At 37.7% G+C, this 18,232-nt stretch overlaps 1 protein-coding gene across 10 annotated transcripts in view; it reads left to right on the top strand.

The window, feature by feature from the left end:
- Positions 1-7,497, top strand: part of LOC139958710 (uncharacterized) — a 162,080-nt gene extending 154,583 nt beyond the window's left edge. For 9 of the 10 annotated variants that reach the window (XM_071955995.1, XM_071955994.1, XM_071955996.1 and 6 more), the window contains one exon: positions 5,247-7,497. In XM_071955995.1, the coding sequence (XP_071812096.1) occupies positions 5,247-5,730 (484 nt within the window). In that variant the 3' untranslated portion in view covers positions 5,731-7,497. Of the gene's footprint in view, positions 1-2,837; positions 2,877-5,246 lie in introns of all 10 variants that reach the window. The other variant, XM_071956002.1, reaches the window with a different exon arrangement.
- The last annotated feature ends 10,735 nt before the right edge of the window (positions 7,498-18,232 follow it).

Raw genomic sequence — 18,232 nt, forward strand, 5'->3', positions numbered from 1 at the left:
GAACAAATTGATACCTATTCTCTACAGTGGCTTCTTGTTTGGTTGTTGTTGTTGTTGGTACTATTGTGTAGTAAATAAATCACACAATCATGACATTGTACTTTTCTTGCCAACATTTTTGCCCACTCACAGAGCACAAGCATATTATTGAAAATTCAGACGAATACCATCGTTGCTGGTGTTTGTCGACACACGGTCAAAAATAAAATATTAGGTTTGGTACAATTCGGTGCACGAGAGAGGCAAATGCATTAGCTGTAATACATAATATTGAAAGCAAAACAATGGTAGGCGGGATGGTCAAGGATTCTACGAAATGTATCGACTGGAGGGTTTTGCGAGATGTGTCTGTCCGCCAAGCTACTTGCTCTCTGCGACTGGAGAGGACGTCTGTGAGAGAGGGAGACATTATGTAATTCCATCGCTAATGGTGCCAAGCCATACAGTAGTGATTGCATAAAACTGGTAGTCTAGCAAACAGCCTAATGTACACTTAAAACTAATGAAAATGCATTCGTCTAATAGATTGTTTTGGATAATCACAGACCATGTTATTGTTTAAATTTTTCATGATTTTCCTCTACCTCGACACCTTCAAATGTGCCAAAGTACATCGTCTTGTTTTTGTGATGATTCACTACCCAATAGAGATTGCTTACAGACAGTCGAGATTCGATGCTCAATGAGGCTTTAACGGCTAGTTCCATCGTGGAGATATGAAATATTACTCTCCATTCACTATATGTGGATAAGTGCTTTGGGCGATAATCCGTTATGCCATTCATGGACTGCATCAACAGCTCGTTTTATCCGGCTTTAAATTTGAAATAATTATATGAACTTGTGTGACGAGATGTTATGTTATGTTGGTAATGTGTGATGGAGGGACTTCATCAAAACTAATCAGTGATTTCAATTATGTAGGAGTTGTCCTCATTGTGACAAACAATGAGAAAAACAAAGACACTTTGATGTGTTGTCCATTTATGACATCACAAATTATTTTGCAAATGTTTGAATAAAATGAATCAATTTCAAATTCTTAATATCCCAGCAACGGAACAAGCTATCCAGAAAAGTGTTCCTTAATGCTTGCTCCATGAAGTAAATTCTTGAAACTTTAGACTTTGTTATCCCATTAACAGCAAAGAAAGCTTGGACAGATTTACTGAGATTGGAATAATATATAAATGTCAAACGATATGCTTCTCAAAACATTCAAACGTTGTCAAAGCAGAAAAAGACAAACCGATGAGTCTTAATTGGATAGAAAAAGCCACAGGTTGGTTGTCAAGGCAACTGATTCTTTATTTTGAAATTAAATAGTCTGAATAACACCTGCTTCTTTTTTTTTTTTTATAAAACTTGTGGAATTAATTTGCTTTTAAATATAAATGAAGATAAAAGATTTATGTCAACAAAAAAAATTGTTTGTGCACTTGTATTAAAAAAAAAAAATGTTTCACATACAAATATTCTCTGGAAACCTTTATTTGTTAACAGCTTTGTGTAACTTGCTGAATTATTAAATGATATTAGCAGCACATTGCTACCACATTAGCAAGCTAACATTCAACATATGTATGCGAGTCAATGGCGTTGTAAAGTTTCATATGCAAACCCTTGTGCTTCGCACTGAATTATCTGTCTAAACTGGATGTTAGAGCATAATACATACCGTGCATACTGTAGTGATGATGTCTGCTTTATTATAAACTTTGTATCATAAACCTGATCTATGTGCTTAAATGTTTAGGTAATATATACCTTCCCTATGGAAAATGGAAAATAGATATTATTTCCATGAGAAACAAACCATAAGGGAATTAATATGTTCCAGACGGTCTTGAAATTGTCTCAAATTCAAAATAACCTTTTGTGATGGACTGATGGTGCATGTTTTAATGTATGACTCATACAGTTGGAATGATATTTTAATGTGAATGGCTTTATTCATTCTTCATTATTACAAGTTTTCTCATTCAACCATCTCTTATCCTACCTTCTTCCACCCCCCCCCCCCCCCATCAACCCCCAAAGCCCATCATGTTTGTTCATAGCAAATTTAAAACACTAAAAAAAAAAATGTGTTTTACCTTTAATACTTAAATAGACTCAACAGGTATAATACCAATTGATTGACATGTTTAAAAGAAAAAGCTGTTACCTCAAGGAAAATTATAACTAGATGGAAGGGGGGTTGGGCCAGGGTTATAAAAAAGGTATACACTCTCTGAATGGAAAAAGTGTGTATTGTCATTCATTACTTGAACAAAATGTTTGTCCAACAGTTTGATTTATCCTGGTCTGGTCTATGCTTAACATCTCAATAGGACTACAGCATAGAAATAGGACTACAGCAAAACAATAGGATTACAGCATAACATTATATTTGTAGTCATCTTGTCACAGTAAACAAGCAAATGATCTTATTATTGATTCCAAGTGGATTTGGATTATTCAAGGTCCTTTCTATTAACTGTCAAGCTATCCCATCACCTCCCTCTCTCCTGCCCTCCCCCCTCCCTAGTTTTTGTGGAGCTTTAGATTAGGCCTACATGGTAGCGCCTTCTTAAATATTTTCTTAATATGATAGACCCATTCCTAGCCAGAGGAGAGATAGGATCACACACCATACCACCTAAAACACCCCCATCCCCACCCCAATCCTCTAAAACAACCCCACCCCCTCCTCCATCCCCTCTACTATAGCTCTCTGGAAGATGGTCTTGCTTTTTATGGTTGCTTCCCTTCATGTTTAACCCACTTCATGTTTAGTTTCATGTTTTGATGATTTGTACCTTCTTTTCCCCCTTTGCTCTCTCTTTCATCAACAGGTTCTAGTTCTGCCCAGATCACTGTGTAAAGAATGCATGGTAAAGACAATAATAATAACAGCAAAACACTCCAGCTGCAATAGTAACTTGTAGTGCCCAGTGACTGACTTGTAGTAGCTCAAGCAATCAAACTTCTTAACAAATTAAAACAAATCTTTGAACTGGTAAAAACGGTTGAAGTGGTGGGCAAGAGCAGCTTTTTCTTTTCAAAGCCTTTCTTTTTTTTTCATTTAAAGTGTTGGAATTCTTACAGGAAAAGACTATTTTCTTGTTGAGATGGGAGGAAGTTGGGAGGTGATGTAGCAACTCTCCTCCCATCCCCCCTCCTCCCACCCCTGCCTCATCAAACCTCAAAAACAAAAATCTTGGTTGATATTTTGGTTTCCTTTATGACATTCTACGGTTTGGTAACACTTTACGGTTAATAAGGTAGATTAAGAGAACCTATTCTTATTTTGAACTTTGTAGAGATTCTTTTGAAGAGAGAAAGATACAAATGATGAACTGAACTGGTTTACCATGGAAATGTCTAGACTTATAACTGGCTATTTGAATAAACAACTCATGTAAAAAAAGGAATAAATTACCTTGCTTTGAATTTGAAAGTGTAAGATTAGCTTGTTGTTGTTTTTTCCAGAAAAAATACAAAAAATTAAAACAAATTTTTACTATTGAAAAATTGAATCTTGCAAGTAGCTCGGTGCAAAGCAGTAGCATATAGGCTTATGAAGAATTGATTTTGAAAGTGTTTTGAGGTTTGTGGCTGTGCATAATGCCTGACAGGTTCTAATGGGTGGATAAATAGGGTAAGGGAGGTGGGGGGGAGGGGGGGTTACCTCATTTATGTCTTCTCATTTGATATGGTATTACCTTTGAGAAGACCATCGTCTTGCTTTTAGTTGAATTCTGTGCTTGATCTTCGAAATGCTGAAGAAATTTAAAAACTCTTTAAGAATAGCCACTTTTACATTTGTAAACATCAAATTTTTTTGATTTATAGAGTAATGGAAATTCAGTGAATTGCAGCAGTGTTTAGTTTGAATCTTGATTTCTCGTGACTAGTTTATACAGCTTCTAAAAGCCAATCTCCACATGATGTGATTTTAATAATAGCCAAACATGTTAAATTATTTCTTGTTAAAAAGTTCATCTTCTGAGAACCACAAGGACTTGTGATTTCCGACCCTGGTTTTATATCACAGCTGATAATTCGTTTGTACCCTAATTCTTATATTGGATTGTCTTTGAGTAGCCTGACATCAGCGATACTACTGAACTCTATAAAACTGTCATAAAATGCATCGCTTTGCTTTTGATTTCACTTTCTCTTCTGTTCAAGTTTGTTTTTGTTCTTTTTGCTGTAAACACTTTAAGCTTTCCGTGTACCGACAGTTTTAAAGTTCTATTAAATTTATCTACTAAAAACAAGTTTTCATGAATCTTAGTAATAGATGTGGAAAGAAAAATAATAATGTGAATGCTCTTAATATGTTAGAGATGGTCTCAGTTTATAAGGTCATGGTTCATCCAAAGGTATTAAGAAGGCCAAATACACACTCCTCTAACAGTTGGCTCACTGCAACCTTCTTAAAAATGAACTGAAAATAACAGTAGATATTATCTCATGATTTAATCTATAGCTAGACCCTCCCAGGTTACCAGAAAAGTGTCACCCCCCCCATCCCTCCAACATGATCCCTTGCTTTCCCTCCATAATCTTAGTTTAAAGCCAGCTTACATCAAGATTTATCTCTGTTTCTGGTACGTGCATGTCATTCATCGCATTTGCTTCAATGATTTGAAATCATTATGTATTAAAATGGTATTAAAATGGAAAGGTACCTACAATACCTCTTACCAACTATCAGTCCAGAAGTGTTCAAAACTTTCCGCAGATTTATATCGTAAGTCCATATAAAAGTCTCAGAGCTGGACTAATATTCTGGACATATGTGCCCATTGTCTGTTTCATTAAAATCCATTTGTCTGCTATACTTTCTTTTGTTTTGTCATTTTCAGATGCATTTGTGCTGCTTGATTCATTATGTCAGTTAACACTTTGAATGGCTTGTAACCGTAATGTTGCACTTTGATGCTCTAACATTTTCTCACACTCTCCCTCTCATGCTCTCTACCTTCCTCTAACTATTTTCCTTGATCATATTCATACTGCACCTGCCGCTGTGCTTCCTTCTTCTTGCTGGTTCGGTTTGTCCTTCCCTCCATGCTTACTGCACCGTCGTAAGAACAACAGGTTATTATTTCTAAGAAATACTTTTAGATAGAGAATTAATCCAAAATGTTTTCTCTCCTTTTTTTTCTTCTCTGCTGTGTCTGGCAAATGCGTAACTTCACCCCCTGCCCCAACCGCATGTTGCTTTTGGACAATAATACCGCATGGCTAAACAGCTGCTCGCCTCTTCACCGAAATGGGCCGGCCCATTTTTCTGTTGAAACTAGCACTAGCCACCAATCACAGCAAGAGGTCAAGACTAGTCCACTCTTGGATGGGGAGATTGCTCTAAAAGCTGCCTTGGACAGTCTGATTGACAACAATAATTCGGGGGACGTGAGTTCTCAGAAATCGCTTCATGCTCCCGAGAGAGAAAAGAAAAAATCGATTTTAAAGAAATCCAATTTCGGAGGGAGAGAAGATGTTAATGAGAGGTTAAGAAACATCCATACCGCCTCCAAGAGTATCATCTTAAAAAGTGCCTCATCAAACGGTAATAACAATATCCAAACATTCCCAGAGGAAAGGGAACCACAGTCTTCGACAAAACCACTCATCGTGGATGAAGTTCAACCGAAAAGTGAGGTCATGCATATTTATAGCCAGCAAATCACCATCAAGTCTCCCAGAGGAGAGATTGAAGAGACTTTTATCTTCTAGAATATTTTGTGAATTATAAAATTTCTCTGGTTTCAGGAAAAGCAGACCTAGAAGGATGTAACAAGCTCCTTTCCAAGAAAAAAAGGATGTCCTTTGCTTTAAATGATCAAAGATGGTACAAAAAAAAAAGCAGTGATTTGCCTTAAATTGAAAATGCCTGAAAACTGCATGTTGAGTTTGAAGGAGAAAAGAATGATAAACTTCTATACTGCTTATTGATTACAATTATTAAAAGGACTGATTTGTTTCAGTAGAGGGAAGGAAGGGAGAATGGGGCTCTCTAGAGTTTCAACAGAGAGTGCTGTCTTATAGGTCGTAATGTGCGCGATCAACAGTGTTTACAGATCCCCTGATCAGAGTAAACACGACCGCGCCAAATACGCTCAAAAGCTTGCGAGCTCAAAGGGACGCACTGGGTGATTGTCTCAAGGGCCTACAAGGGCCTGCTTGTGCAGTTTCGCTAACGACAAACCTGTGTTAAACAACTCAAGTTAAGGTGCATTGAACAGTCTGACTGAAACTTCTGATACACGTTTCAAAATAAACCTTCCCGAGCAATTATGAAAGATTTTGTATATTATTTCAGTGATCTACACATGCTACTACCATGTTACTGCTACTCAAACTCAATAGCAACAGCTTGTACATTTCTTGTGGAACTAGAAAGCACTGATATGACAGAGCCCTCGGTCGTCTGAGAGCCCTATTCTTAGTTATATCAAGTACCATGGTACGACTCATTATCTGCGTTTCCACGGTTAGCTGCTTCTTTTAAACTGTTTCTTTGTCTTTAGATCTGCTCTAAGACTGTTGCCAAATTTTAGATATGATTTGAAGTTTTCTTGACATCTTTGATTGGTTTTGTTTTACTTGTCCTGTGTTTCTTTTCTTTTTATTATAAGTATTTATTTATGATGTATCTATTTTATTCGTCCTGTTTTACAATGCAAGCTGTTTTATTGTTGTAAGCAATTTGGTTTTGAATACCTGATTAGAATTCTACATGAGTTTGTATATGCAGTTTGTAATTCTTCATCACAGACTTAAATGAAGTTCAGTGCTTAATATATGCCTCTCTGCTTCTTTTTGCATGTGTGACAATTGAAAACCAAATGTATTCCACGTGGGTTTTTGTTGTTCCCTGCCATGAAAAGATCAGTTTTGCAATGTGAGAATTTATGAATATATAAAATCATTTGAAAGGTGACCGGAAGAGCTGTAAACAGGCATTGTTTGCAAAACAAATACTTGGGTAATATTTTATCCATATATCATCATACAGATAGGAACCTGCTTTTTTCTGTTTCAGCTGACCCATCATATAGTTGCATTTGCAAGAAGACGAAGAAGATAAATTAAAAAAGCAGATCTTCAACACCAGTCTGAAATACTGAAAATACGAGGTTTTAGATTCCACTGTAAAAATATGTTTGCCAATTTTGTAAACTAAGTGAAGATGCCACACAGGGCTTGTAATATGAATGCCAAGCTTGAATGAGTTCTCTTTTTTTAGGGATAACAAGTGATGGGGGGATCTTGAGGCCTGACAAGGGTTGTTTGTATTAGGAAACCCATTTTATGGAGTTTGTACCACAAAGAATGGTTTTGTTGTAAATAGAATTGATGAAGAGAACAAAAATAGATCATTGTTAGCTTGGTTTGTGAAACCCTCCATAAAAATCTTCTTTCTTAAAAAAAAATTTTAAGCCTTGTCGAATAAACAAACATTATAGTACAGTGACTGAATAGATTTACAGTGTGTTTGTATTAATTGTATTTGTCGTTCTTTGTTATTCTTTTTACTTTAATTTTTTGTTACGGCATTGTTCCATTGTTGATTACAATGTCCATTTATTATCAGGCGCGTAGCCAAGGGGGGGGGGCGAAGGGGGCAGCCACCCCCCCTTGAGCATATTTTTAAAAAATTTTTAATGTTTTTATGATATCGCTAGTGTTTTCAAAAGAGAAAATGCTAAGATGCAACTTACAAGGCCTGGGAAGTGCCATTTCCAGCGATCTAGGAGGCATTTTCATCCAAAATTTTCTTGTACGCTTCGCACCAACCATGGTGGCGCTACGCTTAGATAGTTTGCAATGCCGAATCTACAGTTTCGCCCCTCCCTTGGCAAATTCCTGGCTACGCGCCTGTTTATTATAGACATAATAAGAGTTATTTTTATTACTCCAGGGTCTGATATGCTTTGTCTTTCACTGAGGTTTCTTTAGTAGATGAACTTCCTTCTCAAAATGACTGGCAGCTGATTGCAGTCCTGTGTGGCTTACTTAAGATCAACATTCTGGTTTGGTGAATAATAATACTACACTACTCTTTTTAAATAGCGTTGCCTGATAACTGATAGGCATTACTGCGTGTTAACTTTACATAGTGATAAAACAATTAACTTCAAAGAACAAGAGTTTGATAACCATATCTCTGATTCGCGGTGGTCTGATTCATTTGAATGGTAGTGAACACTATATAAACTGATAGCTTCCTTCTATATGCGCTTGGTATTATAGTGAAAAAGCTACAATATATGGCCTACGGTACTGAGTTGACAAGTGACAATTCTTGGCAGTGAGGCGATGGAAAAGTATTATCTTACCAAGCTCAGAACCTGGGGTATTATTTGCCATTTGCACATATTTTTTTTAAGCTTCCACGAATTTTGTGAATCCCTACATCCTCTCACGCGACTTTTGAGATAACTGACCCATCGACTACATCTGTATATATATTTATATATATATATATATATATATATATATATATATATATATATATATATATATATATATATTTATTTATATATATATACATACATACATACATACACATAAACTATATATAAATATATATACATACATACATACATACATACACATAAACTATATATAAATATATATACATACATACACATTAATATATATATATATATATACACGATGTCCATCTATTTAATGTATTTATTTACCACAAAGAAGAGATGATAGAAACATTTAAAAAGTAACATCGGGTACACTACCATTCAAGTAAAGAGGGAAGGTGGGGGAGCAAAGGAAATATTTTATTCGGATGTTTCAGTTGAGAACTTAAATAGTCATGCGGCATTGGAAAGCGACGAATGAACTGTTAATCTAAACAAGTACGTGTGGGAAAGCTTGTCAGATCAAAGTAACATACGGCGCTCAATTCTCTTCTGCGACAGCGCCATCTATTTAGCGCCTCTGCTTTCTGTCTATCACATAACAGTATTCTACGTGTGGTTGTTTGTTCATCTTCATGTTAACATCATATTGTGGTTAGTAAATTCGAACTAACTTAAACACTTGTAACAATATGTGGAAAAGCTTGACAGGCACCTGAAAGTGGTAGTGACATTGCAGATTAGAGGGGCGCTTGGGCGGACTGGAAGGCATGGCGGGTTTTGGCGGGAAAGGAAGGCGAGAGGTGAAATATCAGATCCGGGCAAATGACCGAAACGGCAGCAACGAGTGTCAAGACAAGGGAGTAGTTCTCTGTGTCAAGAATTGGGAAATTGTTGTATTTAGCTGCATGACGCACATTACTGTGTGCCAGGTTATGGAGTTACATGATATGGTCTGAAATTCATTCATACCCAAAAAATAAAAACAGCCCTTTGGTTTGCGCTCTTCTTATTTGAAATTTTGTGGGCGTGTCCTGGGGAAATTAAACTCATCCTGCTTGCTCATGGCAAATCAAAATGGAAAAATAGCAGTTTTGGTCAAGTTTAGCAGTTTCGCGAACAAATTGGTTTTAATGATTGCACACGACATGATTGGTTCTCGTTTTACAGTATCAAGCATCAAATAGCGGTACTGAACTCCAGCAGCGTCTAACTGCCGCCCTGGTTCAACGGAAGCCAATTTGTAGTAGTGATTGCAACGGAAGCGTGTATTATCACGGTTTTGTACACTTAATACTTGGTTGATGTTTGGAAAGTTCCATTGCTGTCGTAGGCTGAAATAAGCAAATGTCTATACCCCCATTAAACCGGTACCGATGCGGGTAACCTATAGCTAACCAATATTTCCGTCTTTCCAAAGTTCACCTATGCACCAGTGATGTGAATGCGATACACCGCATACATATCTTTACCTGCATAGGCGTCGACATCAACATCCTCTGGAGAGCCCCGAAAACCGGAGGATGTTTATATCGAAGGAGCAACCAATTATTGTTTCCCTCTTGCAAACGGAAGCTGGAAATGGGATTGACAGCTGACCTCAATTCCGTATGGCCGGCCATTGTACTGTCATATCGTATCATACTATTCTTCAATGAGTTATACGCGGACCTAAAGGGGTGAAAAATGGATTACTTGAAAAGATAATGGTTTCCATGACAACAAAAGGATTAATTATTAATTATGTACCATAACTTCATTTGGTATTTGAAAGTGACAACGGAATCACGTGATATCTTTCTACAGGGAACAAAATGAGCTGCTACACCGGCATCATACGGGCTTCCGTGAGATTCCTTCAGCGCAAAACTTGCTCCGATTGGAAGAGGACGTATCGTAATATGAAGCAGTATGCGAATGAACAGTATATAGTATTAGCAATATGAACATTGTCCCTATGCTGGCAGTCACGCACGTACTCACTCCTCATTTGTATGATTGACAAAGGGCCTGTACAAGTGTTTTGTTTTGTTCCTTCCATCAGAGATGGATGAGCGTCTTCCTCAACAACATGTGCCTAACACTGCCTATACTTAATAACTGAAGCAGGTGGAGTCACCCTATTTATCATCACTGCAGTGGCAGACGACTGAAAAAAAAAACAATTCAATATCGCTCTTCCCACAGCCAAGCGCAGCAGCAATTTTGAATAGGTGAAGATAGATCTGGCTCGTAGTCGGTCTGTGAAACAGGACCGGGATGGGGGGCATCCCTTCACCTCACTCCCCCTATAGCAGTTAGTTGTGTTTGTGGGGTCATGCCTCCCAGCCCACGTCTACAACACTTTCTGCTGTCATTGTTTATCACGGGCTGTAGCTTTATACGCGTGTGAAATTCTTGTCAAGTCATTAGGCAAGTAACGGATAAAAAGGGTGAGCGAGTCAAGCTACGTTATTTCATCACCAGTCTCAGCTGGTCGAGAAATTTTGTCAGGACGGGAAATTTAAAATTCTATGACTTGAATAGTCATGGTAAACTGAAATGACTCAATCAAGTAAAGTGGGGTCATCTTCGCCCTGTATAAACGTTGCAGTGAACCTCATGATTCTGTGAGTCAGCAAAATTCATAGTTTGATTGGCTCGTGTGTATCGATCATTAATATTCCTGAAAATTAGTCTTCTTAGATACTACACATGCCTGACGAAGGAGGTGGAGGGAAGAGGGGTCAAATGCGATATACAGGCACAGGTCCGGGGTTTATTAAGGGGGCCAGAAAATTATGTAATAATCATTTACCCCATTTTCAAATATGCTAAAGGAAAAATAAAGACTCGAAGAAGGGGCCTGGTGACAATTCCCACGCCCCCATCCTCTCCCATGGGCCCGATCTGACGTTCGACGCCACTGATGCTGTACTAATATATCTAATATATCAAATTTAACACATAATCGGACAATTCTCAATCTAACCATGTCATGTTTTGAGTTTTGTCTCTTAATTGTCAGTTTCCGAAAGGTTACCATCTTATAGCCGGCGGCGAAACGATTAACTTGAGGGCCCGGGCTAAGAATTACATGGGACCGTAAAGCGAGCCACTGTCACCTTGAACGCAATGTGCAGCTGTGTTCACCGTCTTTATAAGGTTCGGCCCCTAAGGCTTCGTGGCCCGGGACAGTTCGCCTCCTCCCCTTCTCTCAAACCCCTGGTGCCGTCGCATAACTATAGCATTACTTTTATGGGGTTGACATTAATTTACGAAGTCCGCCGCCTCGATTTCTTTTTTTGTTCAACATGAAATGTTAATTACTGAGAGATTCATTAAACTGTTTCATAATTACGGTTATTCGCTGAATATACACTCTCTATTCATCAATGTATCTATCACATACTACAAAATAGGACAAGGAAATGTTCATCGATTTCCAAATGTTTCTTATAACTTGAAATTACACATGCTAATAACCCGCATTGCAATGGCCAAGGTGTTTCGACAATTATGCAGTGGCAAAGCAGGTTCACGCAAAACATGCTAAGTTGAAATTCATAGCACTACTTTCTTTTGAACGATCGACATTAAACCATCCGGTGCTCCAGTTATTTAACATTTAATAAACAGAAGGTTAAGCCTTTAAGCGCTTCATGGAGCCAGAAAGTGTCACGTAATTTCAACCCTTTCCTGGTGTGAGTTTGTATGGTTGTTCATAGCAACAGATCATATTTTCGTGTTCCCTATATATGATATCACTTAAAATAGTATGCTACTTTGGTCTCCAAATGTACCGTCCAATTCCATTGATATATTTGTCCTTGACGCAAATAACTAGAACGATAAAATAAATAAAAAGCGCCTGCCAAAACATGTGGTCCTATATTTGACGTAAAAATAAATACCAACGACTTTTGGTTTCTGCCTAACTTTTGGAAATTAGATTGAACCGGAAATACGCTGCGATTTCATAGTTCACATAACATACTCGACATAAACGTCCACGTGGGAACAGGGAACAGGGAAAGGTTTTTGTCTGGTTACATTCTTTGGACATGTTAACCGGTTATTGGCAACCTCTGGATGTTCTGTTGACGCCCATGAGACTCGTTCTTGAGTTCAACTTTTTTGAACCGTTTATGTACCTTCTGACCAGCCATATACAGGTGTCAATTCTGTGAAGTGATATTTGCTTATGGGAACCTTTTTGGCTAACACTTACTTCATAGCAGTAAATTCATAAGGAAATTGTTACTGAAAAGCAACTGCTACTTGAGGGCAAAATAAGTGTATACCAGGTGAGAAATTCAGAAACCAACAAGTTAATCATACAGTCTCATTTACTTTGGGTATTAATGCACAATGATGCCCTCCTGTCTCCTCTTAACATTTGCACTCCAATTACCTAGTTTACATACACTGTGCCCCATAACATGTAATTGTCATGTACCTTTTAGCTATAACATCAATTACATGGATTTCCATTCTACGTTATTTTAAAATTCAGCATGTTTCAACGAACGAACAAACGAATACTTTAAGACAACTTGTACATGTTTTACACAGATATGGTTTGCTTCTTTTCCTTTCCATACATGCTATACTCAAGGAATTGGTAAAATGGACATATGGATATTTTTGTATTGTTTCCTTTGGTTAGCTAGTCTTTACTTTCGGAGAAAACTGTCTTCTTTATAGCCCAGCCAAGCACAATGGTATTACATGGCATTCCTTAATATTATTTATATTACGTACCACCCCCACAACTGTACGTTTATACGTGTAGTTCCGTGACCACATGGCACACATACCGCTTATATCGTCGATTATTAACTAATACCTGGCTTTAAATTCCATTCCAAGATTCCATTTCTGGAAATTCCGGGTTATCAATGTTCGTGACATTTTGCGAGTATTTTTTTTTTTCGGCACATATATTATAATCTACTACTGAAAGGCAGGGGCGTCGATCCGCTCCTATGATTGGAAGAGCCGAACTAACCAATACAAAGCCCTCAATAAATGCAATTCTACTCGATCAGAAGCAGAAGAGAAAATGGACTTTAAGATGTACCGCACCAACTACTTCCACCAAACGCACCCCCTCCCCAATCCTTCATACCTATTATGTTTTCAGAAAGTTAATTAACTGTATCTATTTCAGTTATTCCATGAAAAATATGATCAAGTATTTATTTGTTAACAATAAGGGACTTGCACGGGTTCCGATAATTGTTCAGGACAAATTATATATCTATCAGCCAAGGATTATATACTTTGACTAAATCCATCAATTAGAATAACAACATCAGTTTTAATGTTACATTCATGCATCCACTGAGCAATTGTTGACAGCTAGTATATTGTAAGGGTAAATTCCGAAGGAAATTTCATTTCCTTGAACAAAAGGATGCATTTTACTGACATACTGATATATCCTTCACAGTTTGCTATGGGTATTTGCGAGCGAAGACACGGAACTTTTTAAGTGCCGACGAGATATTCATATATTTTAGGTGAATTTGATCTCAGTCGAATTGCATTAAGATATTGAAATATTGTGATCCGAGATGTTAATATCTCAGTATATCTATTCGTTGAGATGTTGAAACATTGAGATACAAGATCTTAATATATCAATTGAGATATGAAAATATCACCTCAGCATCTCAACGTATAGAGATACTGAGATATTAACATCTCTTATCTCAATAATTTTAACATATTTTAATATCTCAATGCACACATGTTAAGATCATTCATCCAAAACAATATTTAAATATCTCGTTGGCACTTTAAAAGCTCCGTACGAAGATGCGCATGATGGGTGATTTGTTTGCACATATACTTTTCCGAAAAAACTTTACACGTTGGGAGGGCTTTTCTGGCCAGGCTGGTTCCGTCTTCTCCCTACAGTACGTCCCTGACTGGAGAGTGAGGTGAGACGGGTGGGGATTGGGGAGGGGGAGTAAATTACCCCCACCACGAGATAACTGAAGTCAGCTATTGTTATAGCAGTATTTATAGCCTCCCGCCCCTTCCTCCTAGCGTAAAACTATAGTTAAAAGTTATGGATTGGTTGCTCCGACAACGCATAGTACAGATGCATATGTAATAGCATTGAAGACTCGCCCCAAACCGCGTGCGGCCATCTGAAAAAGTTAACTTTCCGTTGCTTGCAAGTGACGTTGTGTTCGTGTCGCTACGAAATGCAGACGGCAATAAAACGTGATACCTTTTTATCTTTAGCTGGACCTGCGATGTCCATCGCTGTATTGTTTGTACACTGTGTTGTGGGTATTGACCGCAGCTGTATGTACTGACTGTACACTAGTGTCTAATTACCGATGATAGCAAGCTGTGTGTGTGTGTATTTTCTGGGATCAATGGTGGTATCTAACACTTCTGTTACACCTCATTCGAAACTAGGTCAGATTACCGGCATTTGCGCGAGTCTTCACACCCTTTCATTCGTTGTCATAGGCAGGTGAGAACAGCTCACTATAGTCTTCATACAATCCGTTTGGACGCATGACATCACAATAATCTTTTAAGAACGTTTGAACAGACTGTTACCAAGCAGAGCACTCGCCAGTGTACACGAGCTTTCATGGACGGATACAGACCCTTGACCTGTTTCCGATTTTCGAAGAACTAACCATCATGTTACTCGTGATAGGAGTCGTATGATTCCGCACGTCTTAATGGCGTGCCCAAAGAAAAGGGGGAACGACGGGAATTCATATCCTACATTTTTATTTGTCAATCATTGAGGAATGTTTCAGTCGGGGAATGTTTACATTCAGTAGTAGAAGAATTCGTCAAATAATGCTAGCGGTGTAAAACAATTTCAACCACACACACTCAAAAATCAAGAGTATTTTATTAGCACAACCTTACGTTAAGAGCTAATTATAGATCTCATTTATAGTCTAAATGTGCCACTGTATATACCATTTGACGTCTATATTTTTCTCCTGACCCCCCCCCCATCCCACCCACCTACACGAGGAGTAGGTTTCTATAGACGACCCCAGGGTCATTAAAATTCTTCATTTCCCTCCGGTCCCTTTCATATACAAGTATAGCAAAATTCTGCTCCTACCTAATTAATTGTATACTCCCCACCCCATCCCCACCCTATCATCCTGTACTCGCCATGCACTGTGTATGAAGCCACGTGTACTTTTGCAGTATAGCAGATGGTTTAGAGTTCGTTCATGCCCGATATCGGTATAGTGTCCCCTATATACAATGATCGCGCACGCGCGGCTATAATTATAGGTGAGCTATTCAACACACGTAGAAAACTTACAGTGAACGTCGTCGAATTTAATTCGGACTATGTTTGCGACTTATTTGAATACCTGCATGACTAAACTTTGCAGTGATAATACAGAATAATTGACTAATTATAGTACTATGTCTTGAATGAGGCGAGTGACCATCTTTAGCACCCCCCTCCCATTTCCCCCTTTTATAAAATAATAATGTAAAAAATCTGAAGAAAATCATATACCGTATATACTTCCAAAGGCTACTTTAATAAGAATCCTTTCTTCAAGGTATACGAAAATATTCGCAAACATGAATTTCAACAGAGAGCGATATATATAGTCATGCCATTGAAAACCATGTATGAAATGTTAACAATATATAATAATATAAGGAATATTGTATGACACCCTATACCCCCTCCCCGTACGGAATCTTGAATTCCCACCCCTCCCCGTATAGGAATATTGAATGTCACCCACCCTCTCCCCTGAGATAGTGTTTCATTTTCGTGTCCTGTTCTCTTCTGATTGTCTTTGTTTAAACATAATCATGTTTACCATGCCTTTAGTATGAACAATCCAAGTCGCTAAATTACATCAAGAAAAAAAGCACAGAAAAGAGTCTTCATCGTATAAACGGACAGATGAACGGGAACATTAAAATTAAAAGTTCACAGAAAACAGAAAATTTATCAACATGTCATTTTCTGAATTCAAACATTTTATTCTATATTTAAAAATGTCTTCGAGATATAATAGTCAAGTTCCATAACCTCCCTATCTGCCAAAAATAGAACTTCAGTTAACATGAAAATAACATTATTCATGTCTTTTCCCGGTTATGAAATTCGTTTATACACTCGCTATTGTTTTATCCGTCTTTGTCTATTACGGACAATAATTTATATCGCAAACGTGGGGATGAATGGAATACGGATATGATATGAACTGTAGCACAATTAAACAATAGAACAATAGGAAAGACACTAATTATCAATATGAAAAAAAATGAAGAGAATGAAAGCAACATTATAAATGAAGTCAGATCCCGAGCTTATAGAATCGTGCCCACGTATATAGCATTACATGTTTATTATTGGAGGATGTGTGTGTGTGGGTCATTAGCAAACTTCTCACAGCAAATTTATTTATTATAAGCTTGCTAACAGTACTTTCTATACGGATTTGTGACTCCTCAAAGTCATTATTTCACAAGCAATTTGAAGAATTTTTATTTAGACAATTTTAATCCAAGCGCTGACATTGAGTTGGTGTGAAAAAAATGTTAGAGTGAGAATATAGACTGGTTACTGACTTTGAGTAGGCGTGGCCATTATTTCACCTTATAGCATATTTGGGGTTATTGCCGATGCATATATGTAAGACGTTAAGTCGATGATTAATGTTGTAGCATCATTTTAAACAATAAAGGTGACTGGAGGCGTCCTAGTTTCAGACGCCAAGGCCAAAGACAAACACGGAAGTATCGAATCTAAGTGTCATGCACACAGACGCTCCCAAACACATACAAAGACACACAATAGATAATAGTTAAAAGAAAAAATAATAATAATAATAATAACCCGAGTGCCGGCGCCTTCATGATAAAGTACAGCCTTGCAGACACAATTTCAAATGGGCGTAATGACATGAAGAAGAAAACAAGTATAAAAATCAGGAAAAAACAGCACAGTGTGGATGCAATGACATTACTCCTACAAGTTTTGGTATGGTATGGTATACAAGGTGTGATCAGTTTTAATTGTAGGAATTTGCATATAAATTTCGCTGGATGCTTGGCAAAATATGTTCTTTACTTCAGTAGTCAGATATAAATATCCCTCTGGACTATCCATTTAAGCTTTTCATCGATTCTTAGCTTCTGTGAAGTCTCCTCCATTTTGTTTCAAATATTTGAATTTAAAGATATCGCAATGACTACCGTATCATCGATTCTTTCTTTCTCCACCCCCCCCCCCCCCCCAACGCCCCAACTTCATTTTGAAACCATCAACTTCTCTATATATTTTGTATACTTGCTTTGCGTAACAAATAAATTTGAGCAAAAACAGTAATAATGATTTTCAATTCAATTCTGTTCAAGAACAAAGGAATTTACAAATGCGACAGAAGAGGCAAAAAAGGTTAAATTTCCCTTCCCCTCCTATCATGCCTCTCTCCATCAAAGGTTAGCCGATACACACCCCCCCCCCCTCCACTAAGGCTATTATTCTTCGTTAGTCGATAATTTACACTGGATTAACGGTAGGTTGATCGGGACTTTCCCTGCGTTATCCCGCACAGTTTGGTCTAGAAATCGTCAGGTATTCTGGGGCAAGTCTACAAATAAGACTTAAAAAAAAGGACAAATATTATTGACAAAATATTTGCAAGTCACACGATTTTTGTTTCATATTGTCCTAACATACTGGGCACAATTAAATCGCGAAACTGACGGCAACACATTGAACGAGGTTTTCACACTTCCAATTTAAACGATTTTATTGACTTTTACACATATAATGATATATACGCCTACAGCGTATAACTCAATAATAGAGGATGGTTTTGGGGGGGGGGGGGGGGGAG

The sequence above is a fragment of the Apostichopus japonicus genome, chromosome 18, assembly GCF_037975245.1.
Source record: "Apostichopus japonicus isolate 1M-3 chromosome 18, ASM3797524v1, whole genome shotgun sequence".
Taxonomy (NCBI): domain Eukaryota; kingdom Metazoa; phylum Echinodermata; class Holothuroidea; order Aspidochirotida; family Stichopodidae; genus Apostichopus; species Apostichopus japonicus.